General features: G+C 35.1%; 1 protein-coding gene across 1 annotated transcript in view; it reads left to right on the forward strand.

Annotated features, from left to right (window-relative positions):
* Positions 1–14,706, forward strand: part of LOC117181724 (protein lozenge-like) — a 94,948-nt gene that overhangs the window by 35,060 nt on the left and 45,182 nt on the right. Inside the window, exon 4 of the mRNA XM_033374671.1 lies at positions 5,727–6,023. Coding sequence (XP_033230562.1) covers positions 5,727–6,023 — 297 coding nt within the window. The remainder of the gene's footprint in view (positions 1–5,726; positions 6,024–14,706) is intronic.

Here is a 14,706-nt window from a genome sequence, read left to right on the forward strand (position 1 = left end):
GAAAAGGGTTAAACAAACACTGCAGGGCACGATGGGCTGGGAGAACGATGTCAGGCCTCGAGTGTGCAACGGACACTGCTGTCTGAAAAAGTTTACCGTGCATATTTTTGTTGAGTAACTTTTGGCCTGATTTGTTAACCTCTATTTACTTTACTTGGGCTTTTATAAGTGAAACATCTAGATGAAGTAATGCACCTTTCTCACTTCTGATGGTAAAATTCAGGACAATCTCCTCGGCCCATTTGTAGAAGAGGATCTGTGCCATTTGCAAATATGTAAGCTGTACTTATAACAATTCGGTTATGAAGATATTGAAGATTCAGAAGTCCGTGTTAGTCTTGACGTCATGAGATCTTTAATCGCGGAACGCACAAATTGATAGGCAGGCTCTTATACACATCTATCATCTTCCGTGTGACGAATTCAGGCCGTAGAGCCCCGCATATAAAGATGGCCGCGTACTCTGAGAGATTGCCCAGTATCCCAGAGTTTCGCACGGTTATTTAAATTTATTATTTTTTTATTTTGTATATCAGCAAGAATGAATGCTTCTTTCTTGATCACTATTATTACTGGATCGTAGTTTATAAATCAATTTTTTACCAAAATTGTTTGAAAGAAAACCAAGTATTTTTCTTAAGGAACCTTAAACATAGAAAGTAGGCTCACAATTTTTATTTGTGAAACTAAGCATTAATTAATAGGGTCGTTGCGAAAACAAATTTTTTTTCAAGTTCAACCGAAAAGATATAGATAACCGTTTTGACTATGAAAAATTGTGAAGTCTGCATTTTTAATTTTTGGTAGGAGTGCCACGCCACAAAATTTGTCAAATTTTTCGACTTTTTTTATTTGAGATTCCAACAACTCAAGGTCCTTGTGATATTCATAGAATTTTTACGTCCTCTTAATTCATTATACAGGGTGTCTAAAAAGTCCCGGGACGGTTGGATATTTCCTCAGGTAAAATATTTTTCAAAAAAGTGAAGGTGATTCCTGAAGTAAATTTTAACGAGGAATTTAATGGTGACCTTAATTTTGACTTTAAAGTTGACCTTCATGGCTTTTTGAAGGTCAACTTTGTTTTTTTAAAATGGAAACCCCCTTTTTTACATCTACAATCCATAGAGCAGAACATTTTACGTTCAGGTACGTACCCAAGTAGTAGGTCAATTGTAGCGTTCAAGGTCAGTTAAAGGTTATTTGAAATTAACAAAGTTTTCCAATAGGTCAGTGCAATTACTGGAGTAAATTTCAACGAGAAATTCATTGGTGAGCTCTGTATTGATCTTGGTGATGATCTTCAAGGTTTTTTCAAGGTTTTTTCCAAGCAGTTTACGTTTACGTTTAGCATTACCCAGGAACATCGACGTGGACGTAGCAAATTCTGTTCCCTTTAGCGTGCTTAATTAGCGTGAGTCCCTTTGCATCTCACGTTTCGGGGTGCTTGATTAGAGTGAGTCCCCTTGCCTCTCACGCTTTAGTGAAGATGTTCGAACTGAAAACCTTGAGCTTCTTGACAAAAGGCTATACGATTGTAAAAATGAGTTACAGCATTACGAATCATTTCCCTATCAAACAAAGTAGCCTGTTGCAGAATCCGATTGTGCAATTCGTCTAAGCTTTGCAGTTGCGTTAAGTATACTTTGCTCTTTAAATTACCCCAAAGAAAATAGTCGAGAAGCGTCAGATCAGGAGATCTAGCAGGCCACTCGATTTCACACCTACTTCCGATCCACCTTTGAGGGAGCTGAATATCCAAATATGCTCGAACCTCCCTACCGTAATGAGCCGCTGCTCCGTCCTGCTGGAACCAAATATTTTGAAAATTATCGCCTGTAATCGCCCTTATTCATGGTACAATTTGGTTTCTGAGAAGCTCTTCATATGCGCGGGCATTGAGATTAGCATCGATGAAGAAAGAGCCTATCAATGTACCATTCAAGATACCGGCCCAAACATTAATCTTTTGTGGATATTGCGTGTGACTCTCCAACATCCAATCAGGATTTGTGCCGGACCAATATCTAGAATTTTGCCTGTTAACTTCGCCTTTTAAAGTGAAGGTAGATTCATCTTAAATTACTGTATTGTACAAGAAAAGAGGATCTCTATCAATTCTGTCCATCATAATTTCACAAAATTCAACCCGACGATCAGGATCGTCTTCATTGAGCTCTTGTACCAGATGAAATTTGCTCGACGTAAACTAAGGTGTGGGTTTTTAAGAAATGCTTGGGATATGTCCATCTGCATCTCCTCAGATCCTGCAGATTTTGGCCGACCAGTTCTCTGAAGGTCCTTGATAGATCCATGATTCATAAAGCGCCTTACAGTTCTTTCAATTGTTGATTTTGAGACAGCATTTAATCCTTCTCCATTACGAAAAGTGCAATATGCTCGTAATGCGTAAATTTAGTTTCGATTCGTAATATTCGTATGGAAAAACGGTATAGGACTTATGGTATCGCCTTAGGTATTGACTTAGGTATCGAAAAGCGGTATAGGACTGTATAACTCTTCGGGGAAGAACAGAATTCTCACCAGAACACCTGGAACTTTTAAAGAAAAATTGCCTTATGATTATTCAATATATGAAACGCTGTAACCAAGATTAATACAGAGCTCACCAATGAATTTCTCGTTGAAATTTACTTCAGGAATGACATTCATTTTTTTGAAAAATATTTTACCTGAGGAAATATCCAACAGTCCCGGGACTTTTTAGACATCCTGTATACAATATACATGTTCTAAATAATATTTATTTTCGACCTTCACTTTTGAAGGTCAAATGTTTATTTAGAAAAATATTGATGACTAATGAACAGGGTGTAAAGAATCTTTTGGAAATCCTACTTGTCACAATTATGTTTATTAGTTGCAGAAGATTTACAAATCGCTGAAATCGATAATAACCGCAAAAACTTAAAAAATTCACCCCCTCTCCACCGGTAAACATTTTTTCGTGGCGCTATTTTAAAAGCAGTGTCCTACAATGTTTTAAGGTGAAAAACTTTTAAAAGAATTTTAATATTGACTAAATTGGTTTGTGTCGTTGTCAAAGATCTATTTTAATGAAGCAGCTTACTTGATCTAGAATAATTTCATTTCAATTAAAAACATTTCAGATAGCAGAACATTTTAATTTCAATCAGTATTATTGTTATTCATTGATTATTCTTATTTAATATATTATTTTTTCATTGAATATCTAATTTATAATTTATCCGAACTGCAGATTAACATCCCAGTCTCTGAATGATGCTTATATGTATACATTCAAATGAAAAGGGCCTTTATGTTCGGTTTTATAACTTAGGAAATATTCGCTTTTTTCTGAGTAAGGATCAGAATTATTATTCTCCCGTATGATTTGGGGGTGACAGTAGGAACTATACAGAATATTTTGGCACTATAAAAGCCTGTTTCTGGTCCTGAATTGCATTTTTAAACTTGAAGAGTTCGTCTTGGTTTTAAAATGCTGGAAATTCATCCGATTGTATGACTCCATATGTAGCTCCATACCGTCCTAAAGGGCTTCTATTTAATATGGACACCCATATGCACATACGACTTTAAAAAATGGTTATAAAGTGAGGAATTTTGATACTGAAAAAGTATGTGAAATGATCCATCTTATGAACCTAGTTTTCTAAGACGGGCCTCATTTGAAAAGCATACTAATAAATCAAATTAATAATTATTTTCAACGTAATATTAGTATGGGAAAGACAATCCTTGACAGTTTTAATTGACCGAAATAAAAATTTTGCAATAAATAAATATTTTTAATATGCCTAGATAATAATTAACAGTCTTGCTGTTCAATTACCGAAACTTACAAAACATAATCAGATCATTTCTTTATAATTAAATTCTAATGAAAAAAATTATAGCATCAAAAAGTTATCATTTATTTTCACGAATACAGGAACTAGTGATAGGAAAAGAGTTCGAGTGTGCCGTATAAGTTTTGCTTGTCAGCGTGGGAAAGTGACACGAGATATGCGTAAACACAATAAGCAAGCCATACCGAAAATCTTAAGAATTTTTCTCGGTGTGTTAATCGCTTTTGAATATTATTTATATGTATTTAAAAAAAAACTGCAAAGTTGTTCTAAAAATAGTATATCCCTCAAAATTCGAAGTTTTTGAAACCACTTTGGATCAAGAAAAATTTAAGATGTGGAGTAAGGGTCCCAATTGGAGACTATGAAAGCCGCGCCATTTCCGTTCAGAGAGACCGACGTATTTTGATTAGATAAACTCGCCACTCGTGGCAAGTAGAAGACGGAAGTATTGCATTTCTGCGCAATATTTAGGACTATTTTAATAAGGTGTTATGCGACAAAAGTTTCTTAACACAAGATTCATCTGCGCTCTTTCAACAGCTGCAACTCACGTCATCGTTCATTTGATTATCTTCAGTACAGGCTCATTTTAAATTCTGACAAGAAATTTTCTTCTAAATTATTGAAGGCTGAGAGATCCTTTATTGTCTCCTCTCCATTGCAAGTTAATTTGCATTTAATTCTTTGACGTTTTATATTCATTTTTAAACATTTAATTTCGGAATTTTACAACATAAAATATATGTTAAGGAATTGTGACCTGAGAATTTATATGAACTGTGTAGTTTCTGAAATTTGATGGAACTATTTAAATAATATCATCTTAAAAAATATATTTATACCTACTAAGCAAGTAGTAAGCAAAAGTGCATTAATTTAATCATGCGATAAGCAACGGAAGTGATTCATGAGAAAAAGCAGGACTTTGAGAATATTGAAACCTTGGTAGATATGTTTCGAAAATTACGAACTTCCTGGCATCCGGTACGTGAGAAATCGTGGGATCCAGATGAACTCACCCACACTATCTCTTCGTATTCTTTTCTGACTTGGATTCCTCTTCATCTTCTTGTTCAGATACAACCCTCCCGCGAATACAACCATTAGCAGTCAGTAGCGGGGAATAATGTTGTATCGAGACCGAGAGAGCAAAGCTCCTTGACCATCTGGAACTCTCACTAACCAATTTCGTGCAGTTTGCGGTCGAACTTTATTTGTCGCTATCCGGAGGTGTCTCAACCGATGAATACAATTTACGTTCATCTTATTCTTTTCTTCCTAAGATTCTTCTTTTTCCCCTCTGGATATCAGTGTCGCATCAAATTGACACCTTCATTTCACCAATCACTGCAAAAAATTGTGAAACCTATTTTCATAAACTGACTCATAATTTGAATTTTTGATTTACCTTATGTCGTCTCGAGGGTGAATTAATTTCACTTCGGGTTAATTCTGCAAAGCAAAATAGACAAAATTACTTATTCAAATATTGGATTCCATGTAGCTTAATATCAGAATATTGCACCGCTCATATCTCTACAGGGGATGATATCAGGAGATTCGAATAGACCTCTGCTATGTCAGGAATTCTATTGAAGTTTGTCAGAACACCGACTGATCGACTTTCTTCATTACATCAGTTAATATAGTTAATTACTCAAACATGCTCTTCCATTTTCATGAATTTCAGTATGTTCTGAAAGTTATATCAACTCCCCATCGTCTAAACCACGAAGAGAACTCTAAAAATTAAACATAAGGAAAATCAACATCTAATTCAGTATTGAAATTCTCTCTTCTCTTTGATTTTAGATTTAGTAAATGATTTTGGTAGAAAATAAAAAATCCCGAAATCGTGAAATCTTCTTTCAGGACAACAGCATCAGCAATTCCGCGCGTTAGGTTTGGGGCAACGACCTTTTCTCGACGCCCCGACCCCATTTACTGCACACCTTCGGGAGTTGGAATCATACCGAAGAAATAAGCATCACCATCATCACATACATGGTCAGCAAACCGGCAATGGAGCTACGAGCACCGGAAATGGATCGTGCAACAACCCCAATAACACAAATCCAGCTACGTCACCCTCCTCTGGTGTACACCTAGCGACGACAGAGGGATCCTCCACGCATCAGGATTGCTACAAACATAGCCCACAGCATGGTGGTGAGTAATCATTTAATGATTTTCATTTACGTATGAAATAGGAAAAATTTGACCGAATACATTCCACGTCTTTATTAAAAAAGAGTATTAATATAAGTTTAATTTATATATATTTTACCATCGCCTTCCTCTGGGTTAACAGAAAAGGTAACGAATACAATGCACCTCAAAATGAGCAACGTATCTTTCCTTTTTGTCTTCAATCAGGCTCCCTTCTCTTTTTGCATCATTACGATTATTATGAATTATATTATTGCAGATCTTATCTCTTTCTTTCTCCAGCATTTTAACCATTTTCATTTATTTTTTCGTTTTAAATTGTGATAGTTATGCCTATCTCCCTGCACGTTGACCATCTTTGTTGTGCACTTGCTCTTCAATTGACAATCATGCATTCCCGCCATCTATCCCCTTCCCTTTCCACTTTTCTTTCTTTTCTTTATCCTTTTTTTCTTATTCCATAATTTCATTTTTTATTAGATTGGAAATTACGTCTTCTATACAAAGGTTATTTCTCCCCTTTATTCATGATTTAAGTCAGAAGTGCCCAACAGTGCACACGAGATTATATGAAGTTAGCAGCAATCTTCCCTACTTTTTTACGACATCTGACTTTTCTCCATGCTGTTGAATAAATATTCCAAAAAGGAGGATGAACGACAGATGTAAGAAAAGTGTGGCGAATGTAGCCAACTGCATATAATCGCGTGAGCACTGTTGGTCACTCCTGATTTAAGTGATACAAAAAGTTCAAAAAACCTAGCAGCCTCGCAACACAATCGGTTGGTCCAGCGACATGTGCAAGCGACTCGAAACTCCCCATCACTCCTTCGATCTAAGATGTTCAAAGAGGAGATTTGTTGCTTGATTGTTGGAGGTGGGGGACAGAGGTCTGCCGTTTCGCGAGGTAATAGTTTCATACCTCGTTCCGGCTCTGCACCCTCTAATTCAACGTAATAACGACATTCAACCTGCCGTTCCATTTTTCCTTTGCCGACCCTACTCTGCGCCTTTGGAACGTCTTTTAAAGTGTCCTGCTCTCCCTAAAGCGTCACCAACTTACCAAAAGCCAACTAAACTCACCCATCAGACTCTCGACTTTACCGATCGGGCTGTTTTGTCCACAGTTCCTGGTCACCGAAAGGCGCGACGATAATTCAGTGGTGTAAAAAAGGAGAGAAGGTCGAGGGATTTTTTTCGCCTGCCCTGGTTCGTCTCGCATCAGCGGTCCCGACCTGATCAAAGTTAAGTAGACGCGCCCCTACTAGTCGCTGCTGGCAAGAAGACCTCTTTGAAGCTGCGTTGCGGTTTCTCTGTGCCCCAACCTCTTTCCCTTCCGCCTTTTCTCTTGTTCATCGCGCGTCTCGCCCTCGACGTGGCCCCCACCAACAGCAAACCCGCAGTCTCGAAGATCGTCTACTGTTGTAATTACCTCGTTTACCCCGATGGATTTAACGTCCTTCTTGAAAAAATCTCGGCCAAAAAAAATACCGAGTGTAGTTTAAGTCATCTCTTGGAAGGAAAGGAAGCCTTTTCCATTACGGGTGCGTTCTCTTCCTCGAGGAGATATCTTCCAAGTACTGAGATATTAGATAGGACCTATCTCGGCCTGCACCTGGTAGTTTCTGGCTTGACTTCTCAGATACAATTTTATCAAGCCTTTGCTCTTCATCGCTTGTCTGCCTTCTTCTTTTTTAATTTTTTTTTACTTATTTTTAATTGTTCTTCCTCTCTTTTTTCTTATATCTTTATTTTCTCATTTTCATTCCCTTAAGATCACACTTTCTTTCTAATATAGTTGCTTCTTATATTTCTTTACTCTTCATTCATATTTTATACTTTCTTTTATTTCTATAATTCGCCCTTCTCTTCTTGCGTCATCTAGATCCAAGTACTAGATTCTGATTATGCACCTTTTTTCACCATTATCATAAATTTTCTTCCTTTATCACCTATTACTATGTGGCATGTGGATGGTAAATAACAAACTTAATATGGAATAAAACTCACCTAAATGTAAGAGATTGGTATCTTCCATATGACACATAAAATTAATTTTATTTTTGCCTGAAAATTGTAACAATTCGTAAGAAATGATAAGAAAATGACAAAGTATATAAATGGTTTAAAAAACCAATCTCAACTCGTGTAAAAACTAAAAAATTAATAAATAAATTTTACGAATTTCACATAAGAATTTTTGTATTGTTTTGGAGGGGGTTGTTTATTTTTTACCAAATTCATGCTTTTAGAGAGGTGTCCTTCTCCTTCATTATCTTCGTACCCTACTAAGTTGTTCTTTCTTTTCATCACAGTTCCCTCTATCTTTGAATCTTAACTTTAGTTCTTCTCTTACCTACCTATTTCTAAATAAAAAATCCGAGTAATCCACCTTCTACATTATTTTTGTCCTTTTTCTCCTCCCATTTGTCTGTCTTTCTCTTCTTCATCTCGAGTAGTCTCGACCCGATTATGGACCGCCAAACTCGAACAGGAGTTATAAGCGAGCATAGTGCGAAATGATTGTGCCAGCGTTGGTGGGTGCAATTTTCTCTCTGTCTCACTCCACTGACCAATTCTTATTTCGAACGCTGAATCGGACAAGATCATGCACTCACGTACAACTCACGTGCACGTCTGCGTAATACCAGAGATCCAGTGATCGATCGCGTCTGATCGAGGGGCGATCGATTGTTGGATCCATGTTGTTTTTGCCCTTCGCCTTTATTTCCTTTTTTTGTCTTACGTCTCGCTTCGCTTGAAACACAGGATACTGCTGACTGATAGTGAAACTGAATCCAACTTAGGATCTGTTCCTCTCTTTCTTTTTCTGTCTCTCTGATTTTGCATCCTTGTTACTTCATCGTATTCGCACTTCTCTTCCATTCCCTTAAGGCGTTAGGTACAATTTTTTACTTATCTTTTATATTTACTATATGCACTATATTCTGGTTTGAGAAAGATAATTTCGTCTTCGATTTTTTAATAAAAATTAGAATAAAAAGAACCCTCTACACTCTTCTAGAGGTTTAATCTCGTTTTAATTTTTAAGATTTAGCATTTCTTCTATCCGAAAAAAAGTCTTAAGGTGGTCTCAGTGAAAATTATTTCCCAGATTTCTCAGCCTATTGCTTAAACTGAAAACTTACAAATGCCTGAAAAAACATCTTCCAAGGAAGTCGAGATGCCGCGGCACTCCTGAAGGTAGAACGACCTCGAGCGAAGGCTTCGGGTGAGAAAAAAAGGGAAGTAAGCATTATTTCTGTCTCTTATAATATAACCGTGTCTGTTCCTTGTCTTCTCTCGATTCTCATCTTGAGTCGTGATCGGGGTAATGAGCCCTGGCAGTGGTAGCAGACCCAGTGCACAAATGCTTCACGAGGCAGGCAAGGAGCAAGCATAATCAGGGAGAAGCAAAGAAGATTTCTGAGACAAAGAGAGAGGGAAACAAGCAGGACCAAAAGGGGACAAAAGAGAAGGAAAGAGGGACAGATCAGGAAGACAGGATGATAATACGAAGTGAGGAGAGAATCGAGAAGCCGCTCTGATGGTACTTCTCTGGAAGGGGTAAGGACGTTGATTATGGGGTGTCAAACAATCACACTGATTGTACATTCTGTGCTGACTCCTTCTGTCTGCGTCTACGTCTACCTTGCATCTTCTATATGGACCGAATCTTCTTTAATCTTTCCTCATCATTTTTTTCTACCTAAAATAGATGGTGCTAAAAATATCTTGTTTAAACGATTACTGATTCTGCTATCCAATAACTTGTTGATAAGCGTTAAATTGTCGGGTCTCGATGATGAAAGAGAGGATTTGATATCATATAAGAAGAATAAAATACAGATCAATATTGTTTAGGTAGAGATTCCTAATGTTACAATCAAATTTGTATCCTTTAAAACGCAAGGAAAGTTTTTTTCTAAATGGTGCCTTTAATATTTCTAAATGTGGTTCCTTTCGATGGGTCTTTAGAATAAGAGTTGAACCTATTTAATTTTCATTAAATCTACATCTTTCTAAAACATGTTTTTGTTAGAGAATATATCCTAAATTTTTGCTTCTGAAAAATCTCTTAAATCTCTTCATCTTCAAACAAACTGCCTTGCAATAATTCTGAAAATATTTCTTCAAATAAATATATTCAACAGTTAAGGAACGACTTCTTGCTAGCAGAATTTTTTTACAGATAATTAATCCCAAATTATGGATAAGAAATAATTCTTTCAAGAGACAATCACATCTCTAGACAAGCAGCATCCATTTTTAATAGCATTCCCTCTCCAAAATCTCCTTTCTCCAGAGAGAAGGTAGCGAATCGTCGAATCTGAAGGTGCAGAAATGATGGATGATGGCAGGAGACTGGAGAATGATGGAGAAGGGAAGTAGAGAGAGCACGAGGTCTCTTTACCTATTTACCAACGCTCAGCTACTTACCTACCCGTACTAAAAAGATGAAATGGTGGTGGTAAAGATGGCGGTCTAAGACTCTAAGGGGCTGTTTTCGCCTTTCCCACGTGCCATGCCTCTTATTCCAGCTAAGAGTAATGTGGCTTCTTCTTCTTCCTCCTCCTCCTACGCCTCCAGTTTACTTTTTTTTCCTCCTTCAAATTGTCCCTCGCTCTCTTACCGTGGATTTTACATCTGAGATTCTCCTTACTGGAACTGCACAACGCACAATGCGAACTTCGCTTAGTTTTCTTGGTTGATGTTTTCTTGGTTGATGTTTTCTTGGTTGATGTTTTCTTGTCTCTAGAGGACCATCCGGGTTTACATTTTTAGCTCGGAAATTGTTGGACGAAATTAGAGTCGGTAAGGTTGATGTTGAAGATGAATGAAGGAAAGATAACTAGCGGTTTAAAGTGCTCAATGAAGGAAATGGTAAAGATCTGACAATGAAAAAGACTGGTATCATTCTAAATTTTTTTAATGAACATTAGAACTGTTAGAATATTGTATACTTAATAATATTTGTTTCCAAAACTCAAGTGATATTATAATTGATATAGTTGTTGAACAAAAAGAGTAAAAAATCACCAAGATCTTAGTTTTTGTTGTCCTACTGTTCTATTTTCTTCGAGTGAGAAAGCATATATCTTAACCTGAATGCGAACCAGAAATTTCCGTATTTTATATGGATAACATTTTATATTTTGTTTTCAAGGAAATTTCTTAAAACAATTATTCCTGCGATTAACATTACATTTTTTTATTTTGTTGAAGATATTTTTTAAAATATTTTTCCCTTTATGATTGAAAGTACTTTGAAACATCTAGTATTTTAATGGTAATTTAATATAATACTCGAACATAATTTGATGCATTTATTTAAAAGTATATTGTGTTGAAAATAATTAAATTTTTATAAATTTCATTTTTGTTTCATTTAAATGAAAGTCCTAAATAATAATTTTGTTATTAAATTAAAATTCAACCAAACAGCCAATCGTTTAACATTATTTTTTCATCAATTAGCAATCGACCTGTTTTCCAATATGGATATCATTTTCATTTTCCTGATTTTTATTATTTCAAATCTCCATTGATTGTTGAAAGTACGCAAGCGCAGTAGCTAGAAATTTTCTCTAAATTATATGTTGCATTGTTATATTCTGGTTTGGTAAAGTTCCAGTTTAATAATTCTTCCATTTTTTATGCATAAATTGATGTTTCCAATCTACACAAGAACAATGAACAATACACCTTTGAATAGTTTTCAAAGTATGTAACTATATCATTTTCATAAAATTGTAAAGATGCTTTTGTATTTTTGTTAAAGAAATATTGCACTTTTGCAGAGTATCATTACTTTTGTAGTGTTTGAGACTCTTGATGCAGGGAATACAATTCCGTCACATACACGTTAATAACCTTGTGATAGGTTATGATAGGGGTTGTTGAGTCGCAAGGGTGTCGTAATACGAGTGCGTATGACACTTTCCTAATTACATCACGACCCTCTTTAAGAAAGTAACCCTTATTCCACTACTTATACGCTACTACTATACTTGAAACAACTTTGATTTAATGAAACCATTTTAGGATATAATTCCAATAGAAAAAAGAAATAAAAAATGCAAAAAATAAAAAAATACATTTTTATAATCAAATTTGAACTAACTTAATGAACAAACAAAAATATTTACCAATAATACTTTCCGAACTTTACAAGTGGAATATGCAAGGTGAATTAAATTCGAAGTCTTTGTAACAATTCTAAAGATACATGTCTTCCGTAAAATTATAAAATTCGAATGCAGATTATAATGACCATATTGGATTAGCAACATTATCCACGAATCATACCAAGGGGGATAATTATGTTCCCCTTTTTTCTTCTAGAAAAGTAAAGTTTGAGCGAGTCTAGTCATAAACGAGTCTTCGATGCCTGCTAAAATGACAAACGCGACCGCAGAACTTAATTAAACTCGTAAATCCGTCGGCACCGTCGTCTACCACGACTGTTGTTGTTGCTGCTGTTTCTCTTGATACTTATTTACTTCAGTGTCGTAGTATAAAGTCAGCAACCAATAGAAAAGCCAGGTCGAGACTCGTACTTTGAATCTACTTGCTTGGGCTTAGGTATAGTTTTACCTCCAGAGTCGCTTAATATCATCCGACTTATTATGAAACTACACTCTCACCGATTTTCCTGGAATGCGCTTTATACAATCGTGGAAATTCACAATGAAATTTTAACTATTTTACGTAAAAAATGCTAAGACTCTATTTACATTCTCATCATTTATGATTGAGACAGTTTTAGAATTGTCAGAAATTCGACACCACAGTTTTTCAACGGATCTCCACGTTTCGAGACCCCATTTACAATGGCGTCTGTCTCTCTGTCCGCCCGGCCGCCCTTCCGTAAACACGATAACTCTTGAAAAAATGAACGGATGAAATCGATCTTTGGCATACTTTTTGTAGGTCCTAAAAGAAAGGACGAGTTCGTTAACTAGCCATTTTGTATAAAAATTCAAAAAGTGAGTGCATTTTGAAAATTTTCGAGACCACTTTTTTCTGAATTTGAAAATTCTATGTACGGATATTTATAGTATTAAAAAGATGAACAATTTATCCTTATGACTTTTCGATAGAAAGAATATTCTCAAAGTTATAGCATTTAAAATTTTTTTAAATCAATCGAAAATCAACATTTCAAGCCAAACAACGCACAATATGAAAAAAGTCTAGAGAAGAAAAACATTGATTTTTGAAAGTCCTAAAAGATTGTCCTAACAACTTTTAAATTTTCTTGGAAATTTGAAAATTCAAATTTTGATTGCACAAAAAAATGACAAATCAAAACTTACATTTTGTGTTCAAACTATGCAAGATACGAAAAAAGATGAATTAACAAAAATTCTGATCCCAAAAAAAAACTACAATTTCGTTAATAATCACTTCTTGATAGGACGCGTACTTTTTGTTTTATTCGTGAAAATAACGTTTTAAATAAAAAAAAATAAATAAAAAATTTATGGAAACACAACCAAAGTTACGAAAAAAAAGATTGAACAAAACCCATTTACAAATGTGTATCTCAAAGTCTACAGAGCTTTGAGAAACTTAATCTTTAACTATACTTAATTAAGTAGAAAATTCAGAATATGAAGACGCATACAAATACTGCGATCTAAAAGAGATCTTTTTGATATAAAAAATCTTTTTGATATTCAAGCATTCCAAATGCAAAGAATAAGTATCCAAGCTCGAAGCGCGACGTAACCCATTATCGAACCCATTAGGCGCGCTCAAATGTTCTATTCAAAGGCTTCAAGAAAACGGGTTTCAGACCATAAACTCAGATTTTCTAAATGCATGAGAAATGTTGCATTTTTTAATATTTTATATTACACTGATCCTAGAACTAATTTCCCAAAATAGTACATTTTTTGTTGTTGAAATTTGTTTAAGAATTAAGTGGGAATTTCTAGTACTTATTTTGTCTAAATAGATTGAAGCAGAAGTGGGGAGTCTTTTGAAAGCTGGTACTGTAATTCTAGTGTGATTTAACCGTATTTTTTTATTTTTTTTTTTTTTGACACAAGGCCAGCAAATACTTGAAAAAATGTTTGAATAATGGCAGGTCAGCCTTTAAACTTTTTGTAACATGATTTAAGATTTGTGAAAATTTCAGAAGAACTTTTTGTAATACATTTGTCCGAGAAAGATTGTCAACAGGAAGAACTTTGAACTGTTTTTGTACTTGAGCTGAATTTCAGTATTACTCTTTTTGGGACACAAATTCGATGTGTACTTGGGAGCTCATATTCTTTCTAAATAGATTTTTTTATATTTGATACAATATTTAGTCTCAGATTTAAGTTATTGGTACTTTTATACCATTTAATATAAATGAAAAATGGAAGATGGAATTCGAAAAAAAAACTGAAGACGTTTTTCTAATAAATGTATTTTTTATCGTTCCACTTATCGCATATCCTGGAACAACATCCTTGGGTTGTAATGTGACGGACAGCTTAAGGAAACCCATGACCACTTACTGAGACCGCGATAATAAAGAGACCTCCTTCAATATTTCTACATATTTACACAAAATTAGGTAGAGAGAACGGATGCATGGGTTTAACGCCATTATATTATGTGCTACCCGCGAAATAATAATATTAATTATTTTAATATATATATATATATGTATATGTATATGCATATG

The sequence above is a fragment of the Belonocnema kinseyi genome, chromosome 10 (genome assembly GCF_010883055.1).
Source record: "Belonocnema kinseyi isolate 2016_QV_RU_SX_M_011 chromosome 10, B_treatae_v1, whole genome shotgun sequence".
Classification (NCBI taxonomy): Eukaryota; Metazoa; Arthropoda; class Insecta; order Hymenoptera; family Cynipidae; genus Belonocnema; species Belonocnema kinseyi.